General features: G+C 35.4%; 3 protein-coding genes across 11 annotated transcripts in view; 2 read left to right on the forward strand and 1 right to left on the reverse strand.

Moving 5' to 3' along the window:
• The first annotated feature begins 336 nt into the window (after positions 1 to 336).
• On the forward strand, positions 337 to 5,885 carry LOC114250163 (transmembrane protein 222). The gene is made up of 5 exons (XM_089729323.1): positions 337 to 435; positions 509 to 723; positions 1,465 to 1,675; positions 2,264 to 2,394; positions 2,818 to 5,885. Exons 2-5 carry the CDS (start codon positions 584 to 586, stop codon positions 2,894 to 2,896), a joined length of 561 nt encoding a protein of 186 aa, XP_089585449.1. The 5' UTR covers positions 337 to 435; positions 509 to 583; the 3' UTR covers positions 2,897 to 5,885.
• Positions 5,886 to 7,149: 1,264 nt separating this feature from the next.
• LOC114250160 (uncharacterized) lies at positions 7,150 to 7,801 on the reverse strand. Its single transcript, XM_089729324.1, has one exon. It carries the CDS (start codon positions 7,682 to 7,684, stop codon positions 7,295 to 7,297), a length of 390 nt encoding a protein of 129 aa, XP_089585450.1. The 5' UTR covers positions 7,685 to 7,801; the 3' UTR covers positions 7,150 to 7,294.
• Positions 7,802 to 13,777: 5,976 nt separating this feature from the next.
• The window catches only part of HDAC4 (histone deacetylase 4), a 102,103-nt gene continuing 88,553 nt past the window's right edge, over positions 13,778 to 27,327 (forward strand). For 2 of the 9 annotated variants that reach the window (XM_089729330.1, XM_028183917.2), the window contains exons 1-2: positions 13,782 to 14,134; positions 17,894 to 17,938. Coding sequence is in view for 7 of the 9 variants with exons in the window: in XM_028183917.2 (XP_028039718.2) it covers positions 17,905 to 17,938 (34 nt within the window). In the remaining 2 variants the exon portion in view is untranslated. Of the gene's footprint in view, positions 14,135 to 17,893; positions 17,939 to 25,368; positions 25,671 to 27,327 lie in introns of those variants that run through there. The other 7 variants (XM_028183918.2, XM_028183911.2, XM_089729326.1 and 4 more) reach the window with 7 other exon arrangements.

A 27,327-nucleotide genomic window follows, 5' to 3' on the forward strand; every position in this document is an offset into this window, starting at 1 on the left:
CAACTGGGATGAAATTAAATGAAATGAGATGAGATGATATGGGATGAAATATAATCTCAGTAAAATAGTGGTCATTTAATGATATTTTTTCAGTGGACTTTTTGGAGGATCCCGAGAAGTTACGTTCAGCGGCTTTCTTCATTTTCCCACACTTGTGCACTTTCACAAATATCAAACAGTTAATAAACCACTGTTATTACACATTTAATCCTGAAGAAACACTAAATAGACAAAATAAAACAAGTCATACAACTTCACTCCTCGCGTTCCCGCCAAAAAGTCCTAGCACCTCTAAAGATTTTTAGTTACCTGTATCTAATAAAGATAGCACCTAGCATAGATAATACACTTAGTACCTGCACGTAGTGATTACTTGCTCAGTGGTACCTGCGGTAAACGTCATTGCAAATCATTTGCAAACTAATAGAATAATAGGTAGGTACGGTAATAAAATAAACAAAGATTTGCTTTAATAGCCCTGTTCTAATATCTAATAATTTGTTCCCAGTTCTTGTACGTAAAAACATTTTTGTTCCATAACTCCGTTATAATTCTCGTAAATTGTCTGTAATTTGTGTTTGTGATGAACGAGAATCACACGAGAAGCCCGTCTAGCCCTTTGGATATTATTGATCAAGAGCAGGCCGTGCTGATGGATCCTATTGACCACGACCGCTGTCGATATCCGTACTGTATTGTTTGGACTCCTATACCTGTTTTAACGTGAGTATTATCATTAAAAATATGATTAATCTTTTACTGCTGTATATTAACACTTCTTGTAAGTCCCAAATTTTGTTACAGATATCAATTAAATTACATTTTTCTCTAATAATTGAACAGTATTTTGCAGATCGATGTTAGAAAGTCTTTCCTTATTTATTTGCTTAATTGTCAAGTATGTTTCACCTCTCTCTTTTTGGCGGTGACTGAGATACAATTTATTGGAATAAATTTGTCACTTATTTTTAAATATTCCTCTTTTCTTATATTTTATTTGAGTCGGCACAACAATTATTATAATAGTCTTCCCAATCAGTGTGTTCTCTGTGAACTCAGTGTCAATGAAGACATATTGTTGCATTGTAATACAGTGCAAAAAAAACAATTAACTTTTAATCACTTTCTTACAAAATATAATTTACTTTTAAATTAAAAGCTTGTCACAATATCATAATCGTAAACAGTAAACAAAAATAATAATGACAGCAAAAATATTACGTCATCTACTTACCATGTAATCTATGACTATTTATATTTTTCTTTTTCAATTTTAGATTTTTTTAAACTTTTTCACTATCAAGAGAGGACGAGCTGACGGCCCACCTTGTGTTAAATGGTGACCGGAGCTCATAGACACCTACGACATAAATGCCGCCATCTATTTCAAGATATAAGTTCTAATACTGCAACATAACACTCAAAAGTGATATTACAGTAATTTTTTCTTTAATTACCCTATAGATGGTTTTTCCCATTCCTTGGACATATGGGTATATCAACATCTAATGGAGTTATCAGAGATTTTGCTGGTCCATACTTTGTTTCTGAAGATTTGATGGCATTTGGAAACCCTACAAAATATTGGCAACTATCTCCTCAGAAAGCCAATAATGGACAGGCGGGATGGGATGCTGCAGTTGCAGAAGCGTCCGAAATATATAAAAAGCGAATGGTAAGTAATTATTTATATTTAACTTTAATGTTATCATAGAAATACTACACGTGTAGAACCTCGCATCTTAATTGAAGTTAATTATAATTTTAAACACTTTTAGCTTTTAGTACCCATCTGGTGGGCCCACCTGGTGTTGAGTAATTGCCGGAGTCCATAGACATCAACAATGTAAACGCCATCTTGTTCTTAATCCGAATTTTTACAGTAAAATTGCTGCTTGTATACACAACCGAAACCTGTTGCTGCTTTACAGCAGAAACAAGTAGAGTAGTGATACCTACTCAAATGGGCTCACAAGACGCCTTACCATCATTAATCATGCAAATTATGATTTTGATTAGTTTGATTTTTATTACACAACGTCACTCCTTCACTCTGAACATCAATATTAAGAACATTTATATTAAGAATACTTATTAAGTATGTGAGTGAACAGTCGTATCGCTTGATACAAATGCAACAAGCGCTTTAGGCCACAACGACTTGGATATATTATTCAAACCAAAAAAGTACCAACTGATATTACTGATGACTTGAAGGAAGATTGCATGGGTCCATATAAAATTAGCCAATTTGTAATTACAGCATATAATATTTTACGACAACTGTCATTCTCATGTTGCCAAAGCATTAAACATCATGAACTATGGAGGAAGTCGGAATTGGAACATGGTTAAATTGGCCCTTTTTATGATACCATACTCTAAATATGTTAGGTGAGTACTACTCCAGCTTTAACTATTCTGAAAATAATCTCTGTATTTATTGTTAATATTTAAGTTAAATCTGTTAACAATATGTATGTTAAAATTCATACCGTCTCACATAATCTCCTCAAGTTGGAATTTGATATAGGTTCTGAAAACACTCAGACGACTGGTACATCAAAACCCTGACTACAAAATAAATTGGCCCAAAATATTAGATATAACTAGGAATTAAAACTAAATTGCAAAATCTATTATTGTCTATTATGTAATAAATATGACAATTTCAATGTGCTTGAACCTTTAAGAGTAATGTTTTTTTTGTCCCTACTTAATCATTGGTAGCTTGAAGGGCTATTCCAACTACACATAGACCGGTAGTAATTTAGTATATTATGACATCGATACCATAATAAAATAATTAATTTACAGTGTCGGAGGATTTCTCAAGACGTGGCTACCTTTCCTTGTGATCGTGGGCATCATTTGCGGGCTCGCTTATGTGATATAAACATTACATCGTAAAAGATGGGATTGAATAATGGGCTTGGATCTACTTGTCTTTTAATAGTATATATCCTCGCCTTTATAAGACTGTTAAAATACTTTCCTTAAAAAAATATTTTTGTTGTACTTTTTAAAATGTATTTATTATTTTTGTGGATGTAAATATTTCACATAAAATTATGACATTTTAGCTGGGGGCACGTGATACACCCACGCCACTCTGGCTTGTTTCTGTGTAAAGACACAGAAACAAGTTGTTCTGCTAAACTATCGTGGGTGTTCGTCTCGGCCCCTGTCGAATTTTCGAACAATTTGAGTCCAGTGCTAAAGAAATATTGATAGTACTCATTAATGTGTTGCAGTTTGAATTGTATACTAGTGGTATAAGGCTGTTCGCGACAAGTCGATAAGAACGTTCAAGCGAAGTGACGGTAGTCGACTCTTTGGTGTACAACAAAATTAAAAACTTAGGACACCGAACTGTATCTAACAAAATTATATTAAAGCGTCATGGAGGATGGTGCGAATTTTACGTTTCTGTTGTTGGGTGATTTTAATAATTATTCATAACGGCTTACTGGTTTTGATTCGAGTTGTATTCTGGACATAGTATTTTTGTTGTTTGTTAATTTTTTCTAATACTTTATGGCTTATTGTCGTGTTTGAGAATTGTTTATATTTTTACGCGTGACGTATCAACAACCCACGTAATATTCAATGCGCAACCGGAACAAATAAGGAAGCGAAGAATGCGCTGTGCGGATTGGCGGGACATCCTTCCTCCACGACCCGTCTCATAGCCCTGTTGCCATGTCGACCTATCATGAACTTTAGTGGTTGACTTTTTGGCGGGAACATCAGGAGAGTAGTTATGTGAATTGTTGTTTAATTTTACTATGCTGAGATAATGCTGCCTTACTAACCAACAATGGTGAAAAAATCAAATTCACTTTTCGGTTTCTTTCAAAAAGTCCACCGAAGTCGCAGTAAATTCCAACTATCTTACAGGGACATTGTTGAAGTTCATCTAATCATATCATCACTTTTCAACCGCCCGACTGCATAAAAAGGTATTTTCATAAGATGATGCATTAGGTTTTTTCAAATTTAATTTTTTTGTTGTTGGTATTTTTGTGGCCGTTAAAACAATGTGCAATAAAAGTGAATATCGTAGATTTTTCTAGTAGTTTAATTACCTACGCAAACTATGTTGTAGTTAAGTTACGCAATCGTTTTGTCAATATAAAACTAATAATGTGTACTTGATTCAGTAATTTTTAAGTCCGAAAATATTACAGTAGAAATGGAAATTGTCCGTTTCCAAATATACTCGTTTTTCTACGTATTTCAAGTCTACGCGAGGCTTGACCGTACAGAAATGTTACCTATAGCACACAAAACTATTCTTTTTTTTTTTTCCTACCTATGCTGATAGCCTTGAGAGGCTTTTTCAGCTTCGCCCTAACATATAGGTGAGCAAACCGGAGTGATGCTAACACTGGCCCTACCAAGAGCAGTGCTTCGCAAAATCTACCACCGGATCGGAAACGCGACCCACTGAGAAAATCCGGCGAGAAACTCAGTGGGCTATGTCTGCGGGAAGATTTTATTTTATTTTATTTTATTAGGAAGACAAACAGTGAACTTAAACTATATAAACTCTAACCTTACAACTAAACACCATTTAAATGTCTCCGCATTTATTAAGTATATATTAGATTCTCTGATAAGAACACTTATTTGTTCTTCATGGCTTAAAGGGACGCTTGATGCATTCGTATCGAACGATGCGACGTTGCCAGTTTCTATCAGAACCCGATCCACTACCCTTACATAACCCCCTTTTGTGAACAATGATCCAGCTCACCACTTTTCTACGATTGGTAAAAGCCAGCAAACGGTGTGCTTAGTGCGAGTTTCTTAACGTTCTCGATAGCGTAAAAGTTAAGCCAATATTGTATGCAGTTGGAACAGCGCCCCTAGCGCCAGACGTACGCCAACAATCCAATTCCTTATATAGCATATGAGCTAACTTTTACGCTATCGAGAACGTTAAAAAACTCGCACTAAGCACACGGAAGAGCAGCGCGGACGGTTCGCGCCTCTCGCTTCTAGCCCTCCCGCAGCCGACTCCCCCACGCGCTCCGTGATGCACTGCTAACTCGCTAGTATTTTGCAGAAAATCGTGGATTTTGTGTGCTAAAAGAAAGATATTTAATCCCCGAATGGCCAAGCGGAAGGTACACATTTTGCGCCAATGACTTGTCCTTCTTCAAACGAGGCTTGTGGAGATTACTCAACGATAGGCAGCGGGTTGGCTTTGTCCCTAGCATTGTTGAAGTCCATGGGCGATATAAGCATTCACCAACAGGTGCGCCGTAAGCTCGTGGGCCTACAAAGGCAATAAATAAAAAACACAAATAGTAAATTTAAAATATAGATAAATCAATTTATCAAGTTTATTCATGATGAATATTTCATTGTAGCCAACCAGTCACAGTAGTATCTCTATGTGCTGCTAGTAGCAATACTGTTTGAAAGCAATAAACCTATGTAATCTTCCTTCAGTGGCCCGTAAAAAAAACTGTATTTAGAGTCGTCTATTATCAAAGGTGGCAATCTGTGCAATTGGACAAAAAAATGTTATTGATATGTCAATACAGATTGAATGGAATATAATCGTCTCCTTCAAAGAATACGGTTCAAAACCTGCATTAAATAAAGGTTAATACTTAATCTGTTATTTATCTAAGATGTCGTTCAGAAGAGTTTTGTGACTACCAATGGAATACAAAGTCAATAATTAGTTTTTTTGATTTACCAATAATTGTCCAAAAGTCACATTGCCGGCTTTGATAATAGACGACTTATCGTTAGTTAGATAGATAGAGATGTAGTGAATTGAAATATAAGTCACTCTTAATATTATTTCATATGCAAAAATTTCTAATTTCTGTTGTTTTTTAATAAAATCCTTAGTTGGCTGTTTCTATTATTTACGTTTTTTTTTAATTCCGTAAACTGGAATATTTTTCTCAAGAACACAAGTCTGAAATTACCTTCTTATTCAATTAAGCTATCATTGGTTGTAAATTACCAGATGTTTAAATTATTCATAACAAAGATAATTGTGCTTATGCTGCTTCATTAGTAGCACAACTTAAAACAGAAATTAAGGTTCCATTCTGCTAAATGTGAATAAATAATATCCAATAAAGAAATGAAATATTTATCATATAAAAAAGATCGATTTTACAAGATCAAACAGTAGGTTTATTTCACTAGGTGTTTCAATAAAGGTTATTTTTGTTTAACTTCAATTATCTTATAGTAGTACATCTCATATTATGCATGTGCAACACGAAACATTTTGAAAACAATAAAATGTTAAGATCTATCTGCTTATTTACTGTATTGTATGTATTACGCAAGTGATACATAAAACATACTGCCTAGGGCACCCCCACCTGTGTAACTTTTATGTGGAACAAGATGGACATGAGCCTGCACAGTGAACTCATAGTTTCATTATTATAATTTAAGCAATGTCTAATTTGTAATGTTATAAGTCAGGTTGCAGATATTAACTATTATTTCAATTATATAATTACTTTATACAATTATGAAAATTAAATTTGAATAGAAGAAAAATAAATACTTACAATAATTATCATATTCTTATTTTATTTCAGAACTAGTACGAAGATAGTTCAGATAATTATAAAGTTTGAATACAAAGTCTAAAGATAACATAAGGATAAATCCTTGTTTTTAAATAATTAATCATATTATATTACAATGTTTGCAGAATGTTGGTAAATAAAAAAATATCTCTTGTAATGCTTGATTTCATCAATTCACAAAGTCAAAGTAAAACTTACATGCATACATAGCTACATCATGGTTTTTTAACATAAAATTTTACAGATTGTTAAGTGATGAAGTTCTAAAATTTTAAGCTGAACAACTAAATTAGATTATAAGTATGATAAAATTTTCAAGATTTTTCCTTGAAAAAATCAAATTTGAGGAAAAATCTTGTTGGAAACAAGTGTTATGATACAAAATATAGTATCATAACACTTGGTAGCAAACAAATTTCATCACAACCACTGCAAACATCCAAAGCACTTTTGAGATCATTTTGTCCATCAGGCTGCTTTACAATTAAATTATCTTCATGGTGCCTATTGAACAATATCTCCTTCAAGATGTTGAAACAGAAATGATAGGCAATAGCCATTTACCATCAGGTGTGCCATATGTTGCCAATGATTGTAATGGTTTTCTTTGTGGATGGATACATTGTTTATCTGTGGATTGAATCGACCACACCAATAAAGTACATGTTTGAGGATAAATTGTATTAATTATCACAAAATGTTATTATTTCCACTGTTCGTTAGCACTCTTTTATAACACTTCTTTCAACAGAGAAATCATATTCATAATTGTTCATTGTGATTTTGTTAGTTAGGAAAGCTAGGAGATCACTAATTTCTCGCGCGTAAGAATCCTTGTTAGCAGACATTTGTAGTTCCTTTGACATCGAAAATGGGACTCCTTGAAGATAGTGAAACGGTTGCTCGGCTCTGGGCCTAGGCAGAGGTGCGGCTGGGGCAGGTCTTTGAGGATACGGACTTGATCCAGGCCCAACACTGGGGTAAATACTACCTCTTGGAGACGTAGGATCAACGACGACAAATCCATCGTCGGACTTCGGGCCAGGTATCGGCGGTGTCTCGTCTTCAACTGGTGATGATCTCCTTTTTCCGAAAAACGATGAAAACATTTTGGTTAAATGAATAATATATTTTACGTCATAAGATTTATTGAGTCGTTTGAATTATGACTCAATTCTTTACAATTTATTTCTACTCCCTACTCCCTGTCAAGTGTCAAATGTATTATCTTTTTTTTATGATTTTATGATCTGGTAACTAAGACCTTTAGGTCATATCTTATTTTAATTTATATTCTTATTTTTATGAAAAATGATAATATGGAGTAAAATGAAATGAAGATGATTAATCAATGGGGATGAAATTAAATGAAATGATATGGGATGAAATATAATTTCAGCAAAATAGTGGTCATTTACTGAGATTTTTTCAATGCACTTTTTGGAAAATTCCGAGAAGTTACGTCCACTAGGTTTTTTTCATTTTCACACATGTGTGCTCTTTCACCGATATTAAGCAGTTAATAAGCCACCGTTATTACACATTTAAATCTGAAGAAACACTAAATAGACAAAATAAAACAAATCAAACGGCTTCACTCCTCGCGCACCCGCCAAAAAGTTCAATCTTCGTTTCCTCTGTTCGTAGAGATGTCAACAAAGTTCGAAAAAGACTAAAGTTTGTAAGTCGATATTGACGAATGAACAGAACTCTACAGAAAACCGAATTTAGATTAGAACACATTAATAAAATAATGTAAAATTGTTCTGCCCGTACCTATTCGCTGGTTGCCTAAGAAGCTATTCCAGCTACGCCCGGATGGGTGGTGAGCTCCCGGGTTCAACCTAAGAGAATTTGGTATTACTAGAACTAGAAAAAGCAATGCTTCGCATGATCTATCGCTGGATCGGAATCGCGACCCACAGAATATCCGGCGAGAATATGATCGTTGTCACTAATGACCTGGAGCGCCGTCATGTTGCCGTCTACCATTAAAATACTCTCCTGAAGGCTCGTTCGGAGGACGGCATGTAGTAGTATTCCAGACGACGTATCGTATATTAGTTTATAAAAAATAGTTTCTGAAGTATGTCATATTTTCCAATTTTTTGGCATCTATTTCCAGATTACGGATCGATTTAAAGATCGATCGCCTTGGGTAATAATTCATCCCTAATTTGCTTTTTTCTTGTTTGATGTAACCATATGAGAGGCAAGGGAATATAGTTTATACAGCCTAATTTCTTATAATTTGAAGCTGAAGCATGTCAACTGTACGAAATTGAAAATAGCGTGGAATAATATGAAATTCATTGAAACTTGAAAGAATTATGATGAGTTTACGTGTTAGATAGACCAGAAATGAAATAGTCTTTAAAATATAGTTTGTCAAAATAATTATCAATCAATTCATTAAAAGTTCAAAGGACTTTTTTGACGAAAAAAAGACGTAAAACGAAATACAGCGAATTCTTTTTCATTTTTTTATACCTGTTCACCTTTTTGATTTAAACGAATATTAATTAATACGTAAAGACAATTTTGGAACACTTTGAATCCTTATGCAGTTCACATTAGATTTTTCGGGTTTCACCTCTTTTCATAAGTACGTAAGTTTTTATATAATGACAATTTAAAGATGTGTCACTTTAAAGTGCTAAAATCATAGACCTATATAGTAGGGACACGATATATTGTTCTATACGTACAATTGCTTATATAAATAGCACCCATTTTGAAGGCACATACATAAACATATATCTATCTCGTTCTTACTCAGCACTTTAACTCGCAGGAAAACAATATAACAGTATTTCAGTGCGTACATAAAATGAAACATGAATATACGTAAATATCTCCGTCTCCGTCTAATGAGGCCGAAAATCCGCCATGTTGAGCGCACCAAATGTCATTGTCACGTCAGTTCGGCTGTCTGTTTTGGGCATAGACCTATATAGTAGGGACACGACATATTGTTCTATACGTACAATTGCTTATATAAATAGCACCCATTTTGAAGGCACACACATAAACATATATCTATCTCGTTCTTACTCAGCACTTTAACTCGCAGGAAAACAATATAACAGTATTTCAGTGCGTACATAAAATGAAACATGAATATACGTAAATGTCTCCGTCTCCGTCTAATGAGGCCGAAAATCCGCCATGTTTAGCGCGCCAAATGTCATTGTCACGTCAGTTCGGCCGTCTGTTTTGGGTTGTACATTATTTATTGACTTTGATATCGATTTAATATGATTGCTTATATAAAATTTCTTATTTTATCATGCTTAAAACATATAAAAATAATAATTAAAACATATTTTATAGGATCTCAAGAAAGTCGTCGGAACTATTTAAATAAAATAGTTTTATAACACAATTGTCAACCCGATAAATATTTAATAATTAAGTGATTTTAGAGAGGAAGTCACAAGGAATGACGTTTGTAATTTTATTAACGAATAAATATTCTGTAGGTGTTTTTTTTTATCAGGCGGTTCCTTGATAAGTTTAAAATTTGAATCACTCTCAAGTGAGAGTGATTCAAATGGTGCGGTGTACCTTCCTTGAGGTGCGCTGCGGTAGTGTGTTACGGACTTTAGAGTCAGCAAAACAATTAAAATAGATTGTAATAGTCTAAGAAAAACACGTACTCAAAATACGATAACATTCAGCATGCTAGAAATGGGCAGATGGCACTGTACTACGCCATATCTTTATGTTTTGCAGCAAACGACAACTTTATAAAATCAGTGTAGCAAATTTTAAAAATCGTCATATCGTTTACTTGGCAAATTTGAAGCACGAACTCATCTTAGATTTCACATAATATCTAAATCACATCATCTTTGCACATAACAATATACTTACTTCCTATTAAAGTATAAATTCTACAAATACATTCACTCAACAATATTTAAAATAAAATGAGCCAAGAACGTTTATCGATAAAACCTACTAACATTAAAATCTTCTGGGCAGCACTAAAACCGCCATGTTTTGTGGCCAGATGACGTCACAGTGGCACGAATTTTTTGTTGACGTTTCATTTCCATAGGTTTCCTACTTCAGTGCCGGCACTTGTTGAGTGAATGTATTTGTAGAATTTATACTTTAATAGGGATTAATTATATTGTTATGTGCAAAGATGATGTGATTTATATATTATGTGAAATCTAAGACGAGTTCGTGCTTCAAATTTTCCAAGTAAACGATATGACGATTTTTAAAATTTGCTACACTGATTTTATAAAGGTGTCGTTTGCCGCAAAACATAAAGATATGGCATAGTACAGTGCCATCAGCCCATTTCTAGCATGCTGAATTTTATCGTATTTTGAGTACGTGTTTTTCTTAGACTATTACAATATATTTTAATTGTTTTGCTGACTCTAAAGTCCGTAACAGACTACCGCAGTGCACCTCAAGGAAGGTGCACCGCACCATTTGAATCACTCTCACTTGAGAGTGATTCAAATTTTAAACTTATCAAGGAACCGCCTGATAAAAAAAACACCTACAGAATATTTATTCGTTAATAAAATTACAAACGTCATTCCTTGTGACTTCCTCTCTAAAATCACTTAATTAATAAATATTTAACGAATTTACAATAGTGTTTTACTCACTGCGGAAGAAAACTATTTTATTTAAATAGTTCCGAAGAGATTTTGTCGGTAGCCTTTTTCCCGAAATATCTAAACAGAATGTTTATATATGTTTTGATGACATATTTTAAAGAGGTATTTATGATTAGTGTCATGATGAATAGATTCCGACCGAAAAATGGTGTCCGATATTTCGGAAATATATTATTAAGTGTATAATCTATGTTTCGGATGAGGGCTCCATAATGAATTTAAATATGTATAGATAATAGTTTTGGGGTATCGACGTTCTTGAGATCCTATAAAATATGTTTTAATTATTATTTTTGTACGTTTTAAGAATGATAAAATTAGAAATTTTATATAAGCAATCATATTAAATCGATATCAAAGTCAATAAATAATGTACAACCCAAAACCACTGAAGTAGGAAACCTATGGAAATGAAACGTCAACAAAAAATTCGTGCCACTGTGACGTCATCTGGCCACAAAACATGGCGGTTTTAGTGCTGCCCAGAAGATTTTAACGTTAGTAGGTTTTATCGATAAACGTTCTTGGCTCATTTTATTTTAAATATTGTTGAGTGAATGTATTTGTAGAATTTATACTTTAATAGGAAGTAAGTATATTGTTATGTGCAAAGATGATGTGATTTAGATATTATGTGAAATCTAAGATGAGTTCGTGCTTCAAATTTGCCAAGTAAACGATATGACGATTTTTAAAATTTGCTACACTGATTTTATAAAGTTGTCGTTTGCCGCAAAACATAAAGATATGGCGTAGTACAGTGCCATCTGCCCATTTCTAGCATGCTGAATGTTATCGTATTTTGAGTACGTGTTTTTCTTAGACTATTACAATCTATTTTAATTGTTTTGCTGACTCACTCTCACTTGAGAGTGGTTCAAATTTTAAACTTATCAAGGAACCGCCTGATAAAAAAAAACACCTACAGAACATTTATTCGTTAATAAAATTACAAACGTCATTCCTTGTGACTTCCTCTCTAAAATCACTTAATTATTAAATATTTAACGGGTTGACAATTGTGTTATAAAACTATTTTATTTAAATAGTTCCGACGACTTTCTTGAGATCCTATAAAATATGTTTTAATTATTATTTTTATATGTTTTAAGCATGATAAAATAAGAAATTTTATTTAAGCAATCATATTAAATCGATATCAAAGTCAATAAATAATGTACAACCCAAAACAGACGGCCGAACTGACGTGACAATGACATTTGGCGCGCTAAACATGGCGGATTTTCGGCCTCATTAGACGGAGACGGAGACATTTACGTATATTCATGTTTCATTTTATGTACGCACTGAAATACTGTTATATTGTTTTCCTGCGAGTTAAAGTGCTGAGTAAGAACGAGATAGATATATGTTTATGTGTGTGCCTTCAAAATGGGTGCTATTTATATAAGCAATTGTACGTATAGAACAATATGTCGTGTCCCTACTATATAGGTCTATGCCCAAAACAGACGGCCGAACTGACGTGACAATGACATTTGGCGCGCTAAGCATGGCGGATTTTCGGCCTCATTAGACGGAGACGGAGACATTTACGTATAGTCATGTTTCATTTTATGTACGCACTGAAATACTGTTATATTGTTTTCTTGCGAGTTAAAGTGCTGAGTACGAACGAGATAGATATATGTTTATGTGTGTGCCTTCAAAATGGGTGCTATTTATATAAGCAATTGTACGTATAGAACAATATTATGTCGTGTCCCTACTATATTATTATAGGTCTATGGTTTTGGGTTGTACATTAATTATTGACTTTGATATCGATTTAATATGATTGCTTATATAAAATTTCATAATTTATCTTGCTTAGAACATACAAAAATAATAATTAAAACGTATTTTATAGGATCTCAAGAAAGTCGATGCCCCAAAACTATTATCTATATATATTTAAATTCATTATGGAGCCCTCATCCGAAAAATCGATCGCTGCCGTAAATATAAAGCTTTGCATAAATAAAAAATATGAACATAGATAGCTAGATAAAACTTGGCCAAACTTAATTAGACTAATAAAAAAAGTTCCCGGCTGTTTCCTTTTAATTCTTGTTGCCCTTGTAGGCAGACGACCATACGGCCCACCTGATGGTGAGTGGTTACCGTCGCCCATGGACCTCAGCAATGCCAGAATTTATGTGTTAAGTTTTTTTTATGTATTATGCATATTCAATCAAGGCAGTTCCTTATTGATTTGAAACGATGGTTCCTATCACGGCTTGTGGTAAGAGCCGACAGTAAAAATTGTTCTTATATCATTACATGTGAAACGAAAATAAAAGCTTCTTCTTCTTCCTAGCGTTTTCCTGGTCCAGTACCAGAGAAACGAATAAAATAAATAAACTAAAGGAAACTTGAACCGAAAATAAGAACAAAATTGACAAAAGCATACAATTGACATAGGTTGACTCATCAAATTCCCGCCAAAAAATTTCTCAATCACAGACTATGCTGGCTGTACATAGTAATCTTGATGATGAAATTAATCAATTTTTCTCTGTCTGTCTGCAAACATATTGTAATCAAAAAATCATTTTAGCCAATAAAGACGTCGACAAATAATCAATTTAATTTAAAGTTACCAATCATTGTCGTTCAGCTCTCCAAGAGCAAAGTGGAAGTAATTAGTACTCTGCAGACGAAAACAGACCTTAATTCTACACAAATGTCTTAAATGAAACGTCAAAACATAGTAATTAGGATTCTAGGTACTTTGTTTTGAAAGAATAATAATATGGGATTTCTTGCCTCAAAAGGTTCACAGTTACTTCTAATTCAACATTATATACTTATTAACCTGAAAATGTACATAGAATTGTGATAAACAAATTTTATTGTTAGTGACTAGTTGTCAAACATTGTTCTATTCGGAATCCAGCTGGTCTAAGCAAGGTATGTATGATTGTTTTTCAAATAAACACGTATCAAAAAATAAATAACTTCACACGTTTAGAGGTCATCTTTTTTTTACCGATCATTTAGTATAAATTTACATCCTGTTACCCGTTTGTTAACTATTGTCCATAATTATTGGTCAGTAATCTGTTTTTTACTGTTTCTGTTAAACTTTTGGAATTTATGAACTTTGTCATGGTTAGGTTATTATGAAATTTGCCAAAAAACAAAAAAGTTGGAAGCTAATTGTTGGGAGTTAATAAATAAAAATCAAGTGTCTGACACACATCTGTATCAATACTTTATTATGTAAATATTTCTATGCATTACATATAAATTGTCTTTTAGTATTCATGCATTGGACCACAATTTAAATACAGAGCAAAAGGACTCATAATTGGTCTGATTGTTAGACTGACTGATTATGCACCACTACTCTGGGTAGATCTACTGTGAAGTTATCATTGTTTCTGGTAAAGGGTGTTAAATGTGAATAATGTACTAACTATAAAAACAACATAATTTGATGAAGCATCTATCACTGAGGTCTCAAATTGAGATCATATTTTTTGAGCTAAATTAGAAGGCAGCCAGCAGCATTAGGCTGCTGGCATCATCTTAAGACCGTTGACTAATTAAGGTATATAGAAAGGTAGAATTTAGAGTATACAATGTATACAATGTACAATAATACAGTACAAATATATACAAATATCTCTGCTACGAAGAAAATAAATACTGATGGGAAATATAATAAAACTATATGTTTTCTAAATCATGTGTTTTTAATCTTTAAATAAGTGCATCCTCTCGTTCTTCCAGTATTTGTAAAATAATGCTTCGTTTATTCTATATCTATTGCAGCTTCCTATAAAATACCTGCATACAATTGTCACTTGATCGCAAATGCCTCCAAAAGACCTTTCAACTAACTCTTTGAGAGTTATTAACTAGTAGTCAGGGATGTATGTGTTGGATAAATGTAAAGCAAAAACATTAGTTAATTAACTTTTGAGTTTATTGGAATAATTTATTAAAAGAAACAAAAAATGTGACTACTATACGTCACAATATATATATTTTTATTGCTTAGATTCGTAGACGAGCTGACAGTCAACCTGGTGTTAAGTGGTTACTGGACCCCATAGACATCTACAACGTAAATGCGCCACCCACCTTGAGATATAACTTCTAAGGTCTTAAGTATAGTTACAACTGCTGCCCTACCCTTCAAACCGAAACGCACTATTGCTTCACGGCTTAAATAGGCGCGGTGGTGGTACCTACCCGTGCGGACTCACAAGAGATCCTAATATCAGTAATTACGCAAATTATAATTATGAGGGTTTGATTTTTATTACACGATCTTATTCCTTCACCGTGGAAGTCAATCGTGAACACTGGTTGAGTTCGTATTTCATTAGAAAAATTTGTACCCGCCTGGGATTCGAACACCGGTGCATCGCTTAACACGAATGCACCGGACGTCTTATCCTTTAGGCGACGACGACTTCAGAACTAACGAAAAACCCAAGAATAATTTCCATTAGTAATGAAATTCAGGCCTAATCATTTAGTAGATGGTGTTTACATGTAAACATTTCAATCACAGTCAAATGTTGAAATGATATTTTTCATGTATTATTAGACGAAAAAATTAGTTTCAATTTTATTCAATTTTATATAGCCCCCATAAAAAAGCTTTTTTAATGTAAATAATTTTTTTTGGGAGTCAAAACACACTGAACTAGTCGGGGACCCGAGACTGTGTGGAGCGCTTCGTGATTTGTCGGCGCCGCTCGGAGCCGCTTCGGCAAGCCAATCGCGGCACACGATGCCTACAATAAAATACCCGAGTCAATCACGTGAACTTTGTGTTTCCAAATAATGTGCTCTATCTCATTCTGTCGCCGGCTGAATCCTATACATTTATGTGTTTGTGTCTCTATGGACTTATTTTCTCATTTCGTTTCATCGAGTTTGAAATCACAACGATTCTATACAAGTTTCACTTCAGTATATACTTTTTACTCACAAAAGTTTCATTTTTACCCTCCAAAATTTGATTTTACCCCATTTGTGGTCATTTACCCCGGTTCCCCGACCGCTGCTATCTATATAATACACAATTCAAATATTCGCTATAGTTTTAATCATATTTTCAGATTATGTACTTATAAAAAGGTTGTATAGCATAGCAAGGAATTATATTTAATATTTACCTGTACTTCATATCGGAAAATAGCAAATTCAAAAATAGCAACAACTCGAGAGTATTGTGGCAAAGTTCAACAGCGAATTTCGAACGCAACGGGTATATCTAGACAAACAATAAAAAAATGTTTGAACCAGGAAGAAGAATACAGAAATAATAAAAATACCAATACAAACAAAATTAAGCTGGTAGACCATGCAAGAAATTCTATCTAGATTTTGATGATTTTGATTATATAGTGATACGACGCATGGTTTATGACTTTTATCTCATTTATAAACAAGACCCTACAATAAAAGCGCAAAAGTCGAAATTAATAGAAACGATGAATTTCAAAGGATGTGATTTTACACACTAAGATGAATACTTTGCCAAATGGGTTTTTTATTCAAGATGTTTAGACTATTTAGACTTAAAAGAGGTGATTTAGACTTAAAAGAGTAAAGTACCTAGACTTAATAAGGAAGTACAGATCTGAAGGCATATTGTGTATACTGACGAAACTTATGTTCACACATCTCGAACATAACAATTATTACTTAAAAATATCGGGAACTCATTACGTATTTATTATACACTGGTAAATATACCGTTTTAAGTAATAATTGTTATGGTTGTACATCTCTATATTATACAAGGACATTGTGCATTTTGACATTCGACATTAAACAATAAAGTTTCTTATTAGTGGATATGAAAATTTTTGTCATTCACGATCATTCATTGCCAGTTCGGGTGTCATCGTATTCCGAGTAAAGATCCGAGTTTTCCCGAAGGAAAATATTTTTTCACTACATCTATACAATGTTTAAATATGTGGCACAATATATTTTACTCAACACAATATATTTGACAGATGCCTGAATCTGCCTAACGACTTTTAAGATAAGTCTGAATATATACAAAGCTCTGATCAATATTCGGAGCGTCTGTCTGACGAGAAACTGCACCCGCACGATGGAAGATCTTATACAACTCTTATAGTTCTCTCACAACTGAGAAGAATCTAAAGAAATAGACATACATAAATAAATACATGTTCGCTCAAAAATTATCTTCGGCAGTCGGGTACTAAACGATAACTGATACGGTTGCCCGCCTTTACTCGATTGTTATGTTTTGTCGTTTTTCATATTGCGTAGATTAGTCGAATGAACCACGTTGGTGTCGAGATGTTCCGGAGTCCATGGTACGATACGATACTTGAAAGTCGAAATCTCAATAATAATTTTACTGCTTAACGGCTGTTCCACCTCCAACAGGAACGAATTTTTGCGGCAGAAATAGGCTCGGAGGTTTATGCGTTATGCATGTAAAAGATACATTATAAATAAAAGTATAAAAGATTGAAGAACAACCTAATAACTGTTTTGTTCTATTTGATAGAATATTTTCGATGATGTGGTTTATGTTAGTTAATCGATTTATTTCTAAAAACGTTGTTACACAGGAAGTGGCGGTTATTCCGCGAAATATCTATTTAGTGGTAGTTGTTTTTTTTTTTTTCATTGCCCTCATTTTAAGTAGTGTTGTTTTTTCAGCAACCTGGAGTATGGCGGAAGACCCTGGACACTCACCGAATCCAGGTAAGTGAATTATAATGACGTTTAAAATCAATTTGGTTATAAATTGAAACGAAATTTCTCAAAGTTATAAAATAGCATGTCCTTCTATGAACTTGAGTCCTTAGTGTTAGACAACGACTAGTATGTCGCCTAGTTTTGTTAATGTTTAAGACAGTGATCCCTCACTACAGGTAAGCCATATACTCTCGTCTTTGAAGGCATAATTTAAAAAAAAAAACAACCTTTACAGTAGAGACTTAATACCAAACGTTTTATCCAAATGTTTTATTTAACATATACTACGCTACTACACTTAAATTCAAACCATATATAAATTGTGGTTAAGTCTCATTCCCGATCCTGCGGACCGATTGGTATACAGTCGACGTCGCCCAAAACACATCATTTCGGATCCTCCCGATCCACTAACAGTGCTTTTAGGTACCCCAAGCACCGGTCATCGTTCTCGTGGAATCCGTCGCTTGCAACGAAGGGCTCGGCGAATAAATTAACCTACAGACACAGCCCACTGAGTTTCTCGCTGGATCTTCTCAGTGGGTCGCGTTTCCGATCCGGTGGTAGATTCTACGAAGCACTGCTCTTGCTAGGGTTATTGTTAGCAACGACGTCAGGTTTGAGCCTCGTGAACTCACCTACTAGTTAAAGCTACGCTGAAATGGTCTCCAAGACCCTTAGCTTAGGTAGGAAAAAAAGTTAAGTATATTGCATTGCGGGTAGTGCCCTTACACCCTTGTCTAGGCCTATTGTGGCAACAGAAATCTACCGGCAGCTTGTCGTAATGATGAGCCTATACTAATTTTGCGGTAGGCAGCGGCTTGGCTCTGCCCCCGGCATTGCTGAAGTCCATGGGCGACGGTAACCACTCACCATCAGGTGGGCCGTATGCACGTCTGCCTAAAAGGCCAATAAAAAATAATAATGGGAGCGGCCAAAGAGTAATAGATAAACTTTTTGAACAAGCACGTACCAAAACCTGTCCCAAATAATTGAGCATTCCAAGCATCTTACTATGCATTCAGCGAGACAACTTCGGGCTATAAATATGTAAATATATAGACTCGCAATATTTTACCACTAAACCTGTGTAGGTAGGTTCAAAACGATTTAACATTTCCACTAAATGTTTTTTTTTTATTGCTTAGATGCGTGGACGAGCTTACAGCCCACCTGGTGTTAAGTGGTTACTGGAGTCTATAAACATCTACATCGTAAATGCGCCACCCGCCTTGAGATATATAAGTTCTAAGGTCTCAAATATAGTTACTTAATATACTATTAAATATATTAAGTAACTATAGTTGTATGTAGTTACTTAATTTATAGTGATTTAATATATTTTAATAAAAAATAAACCTAAAAGTACATGTTATTATCCGCAACATGCTTCGTGAGATTACAGAAATAGAGTTATCAGCAACATGCTTCGTCAAAAAGTAATTTATAATTATAATTACTTAATTTCATAAAGACAAGCAGAGGAATAGTTGTGATGTCCGGCGTCCGCTTATTACTCGATCGAGCTGTTCTTTGGGTCCACATTTCAAAGGCCTCACTAATATCTTTTAGTGTACCAAATAAAAAACCCGAATAATAAATACAAATTAAGCCAAGATAATCTTGACGTCTAATCGACTTGTCACAGCCGAAAATCCGTGTTGATATAAATGTTATTAGCATTAAATTTATGTGCGTTAAATCTAACTTTTGTAGTTTTTAGTAAAAAACAAATATTTTCATGGTTTTTTTTAAATAAATAAAATAGTAGGAATTAATTGAAACTGCTTGGGTTGCCAGATTACTTGGCTCTACCTATATTTGCCGCAAAACAATAATGTTATTTTGATAATGAAAACTCCCAGAGATATTACACTAGACTTTTTTTAAAGTTACTGGTGGTAGGACCTCTTGTAAGTCCGCACGGGTAAGTACCACCCTGCCTATTTCTGCCGTGAAGCAGTAATGCGTTTCGGTTTGAAGGGTGGGGTAGCCGTTGTAACTATACTTGAGATCTTAGAACTTATATCTAAAGGTGGGTGGCGCATTTACGTTGTAGCTGTCTATGGGCTCCAGTAACCACTGAGCACCAACCAGGTGGGCTGTCTATCTAAGCAATAAAAACATAAAAAAGTTACATAAAATTATGTACCTTGTAGCAAAATGTTATTATTATAAATAAGGGGATAAAAAATGTGATGCGCACTTATTAGTTACGTGGTACGAATCATTTCCATACGGGGTTTATAGTTCGCCAGTAATCACGCAAACTTTGATAGATTACGTTCATAGATTATCACTTCATTTATCCATATAATGTAGTAGTCGCAGGTGAAAGTGTGATCTGCGAAGTCGACGGCCTCAGGCTTAGATCCCCGGCAAGCCGCACTAGTCGGTCCGAGTACACCCGGCTTCTTACCACATCAATTATCTTCGCTCACATTATTAAGACGTAAGGAGGATTAAGGTAGTGAGTGAAAACTTAAATTTATTTTTATTAAAAGTCACAAAGATACTTCCTCTGAGGAATTGTTCGAGATGATACCATCATCTCGTTTTTACCATCGCACCGCCCGCCACCGGAGTAGAGTTCATCCACTGCGGTCATCGACAGTGCGTTTCCAGAGGTATTTTTTGTCACATACCATCCGGCTATGGAATGAGCTCCCCTCCACGGTGTTTCCCAAGCGCTATGACATGTCCTTCTTCAAACGAGGCTTATGGAGAGTATTAAGCGGTAGGCAGCGGCTTGGCTCTGCCCCTGGCATTGCTGAAGTTCATGGGCGACGGTAACCAGTCACTATCAGATGGGCCGTATGCTCGTCTGCTTACAAGGGCAATAAAAAAAAATACATCGTAATTTACGTTTAAAGCATGCAAAGATAAAAAAAAACAACAAAAGTTTATTATTTCTGAGATTAGCGGTACGTAGAGCGTAGAATCAAGGGTGTCGGGTGATTTTCCACGTGGCGCCTCATTGTATAGTACGGTGGAAGTTGTTGGAGGCTCGTCCTCCACACCCCGTCGCGATCGATGCCGCCAAGGCCACGGGCGTCGTATCGATTTTATATAAATAGCCTCAGCCCGGCTCCCCGCGCGCTCGTAACTCGGTGCCCGGCCCTAGCGCCCCTCGCCTCATGATGGATGGTCTGTCAGTTCGATGCCCGTTTGACCTTGGTTCCTGTCCACGTGTAAAGACAACAGCTACCTTGACTTCCGGAATTTGTCAAAAAATCCCACAAAAGACTGTCATTTGAGAGTACCCAGTGATCCATATCTATACTAATTCTATAATAATATAATATAAATCTACAGTGGTTTTTTTATTTTTTTTATTGCTTAGATGGGTGGACGAGCTCACAGCCCACCTGATGTTAAGTGGTTACTGGAGCCCATAGACATCTACAACGTAGACGCGCCACCCACCTTGTGAGATACAAGTTCTAAAGTCTCAGTATAGTTACAACGGCTACCCCACCCTTCAAACCGAAACGCATTACTGCTTCACGGCAGAAATAAGCAGGGCGGTGGTACCTATCCGCGCGGACTCACAAGAGGTCCTACCACCAGTAATTACGCAAATTATAATTTTGCGGGTTTGATTTTTATTACACGATGTTATTCCTTCACCGTGGAAGTCAATCGTGAACATTTGTTGAGTACATATTTCATTAGAAAAATTGGTACCCGCCTGCGGGATTCGAACACCGGTGCATCGATCGCTTCAACACGAATGCACCGGACGTCTTATCCTTTAGGCCACGACGACTTTTTTTGGATGTTCTATTATAACTATCGAACCATGCATCCGATTGACTTGAAACTTGGTATCCATGTAGAAAATACATGTACTTAATGGATAGGCTAATATTTATATGAGTGTTGGACTCCCTAATAATAATGACAATAAATAATAATGTTTATTTTAAATGCCCAGCGAAGCGGGCGAGTACGGCTGTTTTGTATAAGGACTTTCGTTTTATTATGGATAGGCGTTTGTCTTACTTAGACTAGTATTTGCATTCAATGGTTTTACACTTAATGGGAATTCAAGTTGAGAATCTCAATTAACTAGCTATAAAACACCAGGTTCAGTAATCTTTCTAGAGTCTTGTGTTCAGATTGTTATTGTATAGTTGTATAGGGTAAACAGAACATTTTTGAAGAAATAAGAGTGTTTTTCGAAGTTCATGTTTTAGTGAACCTTTCAATACCAATACAAAATTATAAACCAACGACCATAAGCGAAGATTATCTATAATATTTTCTAGGAAAAAACAAAATGTATTTTTCAGTGTCTCGTTTTCCGGTACATTTGTTGTGAATAGGAAAAAAACACGAGACTTGAATACGATACAAAAGATAAGCTTTTTACAAAGAAAAGGATGCTGCGGTCTGGTGGTTAGTGTACCTAAGGGCTACTCAAGAGTCAAGAGTGACCTTCTGTTCATATAAATAATTGGAAATTAACATTTCGTCAGTACTGTTTGTTTTGACCTAACTATTCTTTATTAATTATTATTAAACCCAGAATTGTTTGAGTATCCCTTTTGTGTAATATTTTATTATAATATTATGACAGATAATTTTGCAGTTAATTTATTAACGTTAAAAACGAGACTCGTCCCTAGCATCTCAACCACAAGGGTAACGCACACAAAACAAAAGCTTAGAACAATAACAAAAATCGTGAACACGAGTAAAACAAATTATGAGCAAAGCAAGTTCTCTTGTTGTGACTGCGTTGTTTGGATACCGAAGGTCAAGGGCGCGTTTTAGGGGCGGGCCTTGTAAGGGCGGGGCTCGGTCCCAAAATAGACCCAGCAACAAGGTTTGTCAACACACGCCCACGCGGCGCCTTGCCCCCCCAGCCTCCGGGCGGCCAGGCCGGGCCGTCTCTCTCGACCTCGTTCCCGGAACAATCTGACAATGTGTGTTTACCCGGATCTCAATTATTTAGGTAACTACCTATAGTAGATAGAGAAATATTGAAATTATTTATAACCGGTTAAGTGCGTCTCAGGCTAGGCACGATAACGGATTGGTAGTAGGGTCTGACGAGTTTGGGGATTGAAAATCAATTAGCCCACTGAGTTTCTCGCCGGGTCTTCTCAGTGGGTCGCGTTTCCGATACGGTGGTTGATTCTGCCAAGCACTGCTCTTGCTAGGGCTACTGTTAGCAAATTCTCTCAGGTTGAGCCCGTGAGCTCACCCGTCCTTTCCGACGTAGCTGGAATAACCACTTATGCTACCAGCAAATAGGTAGGGATAAAATTGAAAATCAAATGACACTGTGTACAGTGTCAATACATATAAGTTAACGGCAATTTTTAAAGGATATATAAAGTGTCAACAAGTAAATTATAATGCGATTAATGTTAAATGCGTGTCAGATGAATTATTTTGTTCATACGTAAAAACGAAATGATGGAATATTAAAAAAAAAATATTAAAAAAAGACATGCCCGCTGAGTTTTTTGCCAGTTCTTCTCAGGACGGAGGCTAGTTTTTGTGAATTGGCTGTAGTTCTTTTTGACGTTCAACAAGTATGTACTTTCATTTATGTTAATTTTTTTTTTTAAGTTGGTTTGATTTGATTTCGGTTTAAAGGGCGGGGCAGCCGTTGTAACTATACTGAGACCTTAGAACTCATATCTCAAGGTGGGTTACGGCATTTGCGTTATAGATGTCTATGGGCTCCGGTAACTACTTAATACTAGGTGAGTATAGCTCGTCCAACCATCCATAAAAAAATACGAGCTATATTTGTAAAAGTAACATATTTTCCGAACGGGGTCAATAGTGCGCGATAGGAATTGTGTCACTGGAACACGGAGTGCACGCCTCTCGATGCGGCCGCGATGCTGCACCCGGGAACTAACGGGTGGACGAGGGGTGGGTTGAGCACCGCACACCCGAGGGGTGCGATAGGTTTTTTTATGCTAGCGTGGATACTTTTATAGCGGTAGGCAGCGGGTTGGCTCTGCCCCTGGCATTGCTGAAGTCCATGGGCGACGGTAACCACTCATCATCAGGGGGCCGTATGCCCGTTTGTCTACAAGGGCAACACAATAAAAAAAAGCCTTGTTTTAATGTTCGTTTTCGAATTAATTAAAAATAAACATTAGGGCCAAATCACACACGGTTTTATCTGGCCTCTAATTAGGATTTCATGTACTACGGGAACCAAAGACAAAAAAACCTGATCATCACACGAACGTTTGTCCGATGTGGGAATGGAACCCACGATATTCAGCCCAGCAGTCAGAAGCGCTAACTATTACGCCACTTAGACAGTCAACTACAATAAGTTTAATGTTTTAAATTCTAGTTTAAATTAGATGTCCCTTACGGTCGCATCAGTGTTAAGCTTACGAGTGTTATTTTCTTAAAAAAACAGTTTGAGCTTTTATAGTACTTAAGACACATTTCAAAGGTTACTTTCCGTTTCAGTTATTGACTTAGAGTATCCAATGTTTTATAGGTGCGAAAGAGGAAATACTATAAAATTATTGGTGTCCATGCTAGACAACACACTGAACTCGTAGATGAAGAAGAAGAGGATGAGCGTCAGAATAACCCGCTCAAAAGAGTGATCTCGGAAGTAGTCCGTTTGCGATTTCGTTGGACGATAAGGTTTTATTATTGGCAAGAAATTTTCTATTCAAAATTAACATTGTTTATGCAAGTACAATTTACACTTTTACTGTGGGGAAAAGTGGAAATGATCCCGCTTCGTTTTAGCTCTAACATAATTTGTCTTCGTCACAATTCGTCTTCTCGCATTAAAACTGTATAATCTCAAAACTTACTAATTTTACAGGAGAGTGTTTTAAAGGATTAACATGTAATAATTTTAATATTAATCATATATTTCAACATTTACTTTTTATTTTTTCCAGTTACATTATCTGTCCCTTAAATTAAAATAAAATTATGTATTAATTTTGTTAATAGTAGTCAAAACACAGATAGGTAATTAAAAAAAACTAAAAAAAAACTACGCTCTTTTGACAGTATTTATGAGAAAAATACTGGTGATACCAAATGTTTACGCCATATTAACTGAATTTCGAATATTTTAAGAAATTGTACACTTTTAATGCGAAAAGGCGAATTGACTAATAGGCAACATTGTAGGAGAACAGCCGAATAACGTACTAAAAGCTTTACTTCGTTTAAAACGTCCAATAACTCCGAAACACATAGCTCTGTATACCGAACGATCGTTACCGCTACACTTGCGAAACGCTCAGAGCGTCCGCAAATAGAAATGTTGCGAATATTAAACGTACCGTCGTAGTTGTCCGCACTGCTGTTGACCGATACTTAATGCAATCCGGTTGCGTTGTTGGTTTAAAAGCTAAAAATAGCGGCAACCCTTACATAATTATTGGCTGGAGGCTGTGCTTCCTGGCCCTCCCTCCCCTGCCACCCTGAAGCGCCAGTCCGCCTCGGTCACCGCACGAGACCGCACGCGTCGGCTCTCATACGAACCTGGAATGTATTGCGTATTTATCGTAAACATGTTTGAATTATTAATTGGCGGCGTTCAACGCTTTTAAGATTAATGAGAAACGAAATGGTTTTTCTTCGTGACTAATTATACATATTAATGATGTTGTCTTGTAAATACATATATTGAAAGTGTACTTTTGTTCGTAAACATTTATTGCAAGAGGACGTTTATTCGAATTGCAAGAAATGTCGATAAATCCCGCAACGGTTTCTGCCAAAGGTAAAGTTGTACTCTGTATTTATTGCACGTCGTCAGCGATTTAAATAAACATGTCAATGTTGCAAATGTCCAATTTGCACACATTATTTACAAGTTCGTATTTTCCCACATCATAGGCGGTTTGTTGGTTATGTTAACTGGTAGATGATCTGATACTACAACGGGAATGGCGCAACTCACTTTGAATTGGAGTAACGATTATCCTATGAGTCACATCTCTGATGATTACTTCCCTGCAGATATAGGAGGGAGGTTTTGCAACTCGCCTCACGCTAGTCATCGACGGTAGGAATTAAGGGAAGAACTTACTATGATAATAAAGCGGCTACAACTGAATGACGAAGAAGTCGAAGAAGTCGTAGTCGTAGCCAATGGAGACAGGCTGATACACTGGCACTGATGAATATCAGCCAGACCATTCACAATAAGATTTGACCTAAATATATATTTAGCAGTCTCTCATCAGATACCCACTAAGGCAGTTGCTGGGAAACAAATATTCCTTGAGAATGATCGCCCTAGAGATTATTGAAAGTATTAAGTAATCCGAAAACATTTTCTAACAACATTATTGTTCCGTTTTATAAATAAATAACAATGCACCATAGTCCATTAAATTCCGAGTTTAAAAAACGAATAATTAAAATCAGTTAAACCTTTTGAATATTAATTTATCTTCTTATCAATTCGATATCATGAATCTCATTTTCGTGTTCAGTACTATGGAGTGTTTGCGGCTTTATGCGCTTTAAATTTTCGGTAGGCAGCGGCTTGGCTCTGCCCCTGGCATTGCTGAAGTCCATGGGCGATGGTAACCACTCACCATTAGGTGGGCCGTATGCTCGTCTGCCTAATGGGCAATAAAATTTTTTTTGGAGTAAATATAATAAGTATAAATACAGTTGGTATGGATAAACCTTATCATTATATTAATCTCAGGGTTGGTTCTGCAATTATAGCCTACTGAGTCGGCACTGTCCAGCTATTAACAAAAAATAAAATTACAAATAAACACAATTTTTTTCTCAAACAATAAATCCAAAAAGCTTCAATAAAATCTTGCGATACCCGAACGGCTGAATATCCAACGAGACAACAAAACGAATCATTAGGTTTCAGGCGGAGTACCTAAAAACACGCAAACTTCTCTGTCAGTTTTATAAAACTATATATTTCCTTATTTAATATTAATTCATAACTACTGTAGGTATTATTGATAAAGATTTTTATCGATCGGTTTTTATTGATATAGATTTTACACCACTACATTTTTATATCTTGCGTTGTTGCCATGGCACTGGAATGGACTGGAAATTGATCTCTATCATCAGATGTGAATGGCCTGGAGAATGACCTTTATCATAAAAAAATATCTTCTTGAGAAACTAGATATAATCTAGTTTTCAAGAATACAATTTTTATTGCATAAACGGGTGAATGATCTAACCATTTACATTTGTTAAGTGATTACAGTGGACTCATAAAAATCACAATGTCAATGTCAGCGCATTTAGGCTGTAGATGTCTATGGGCCCCAGTAACCACTTAACACCAGATGGGCTGTGTGCTCGTGCACACACCTAAGCAATAAAAAAATGTTGCATCAAATAGATTCAATAAAAAATCGGGATACGGTTTATTTAGATTTCAAAATTAA

Source organism: Bombyx mandarina, chromosome 08 (assembly GCF_030267445.1).
Source record: "Bombyx mandarina strain Sakado chromosome 08, ASM3026744v2".
NCBI classification, from domain to species: domain Eukaryota; kingdom Metazoa; phylum Arthropoda; class Insecta; order Lepidoptera; family Bombycidae; genus Bombyx; species Bombyx mandarina.

What these genes read in the sequence shown, in the direction of transcription:
- LOC114250163 (XM_089729323.1), top strand. Translation starts at nt 584, where the DNA reads ATGAACGAGAATCACACGAGAAGCCCGTCTAGCCCTTTGGATATTATT. An exon ending in ACTCCTATACCTGTTTTAAC is followed by an intron (nt 724 to 1,464) that starts GTGAGTATTATC and finishes ATTACCCTATAG; the next exon opens with ATGGTTTTTCCCATTCCTTG. An exon ending in CCATACTCTAAATATGTTAG is followed by an intron (nt 2,395 to 2,817) that starts GTGAGTACTACT and finishes ATTAATTTACAG; the next exon opens with TGTCGGAGGATTTCTCAAGA.
- LOC114250160 (XM_089729324.1), bottom strand. Translation starts at nt 7,684, where the DNA reads ATGTTTTCATCGTTTTTCGGAAAAAGGAGATCATCACCAGTTGAAGAC.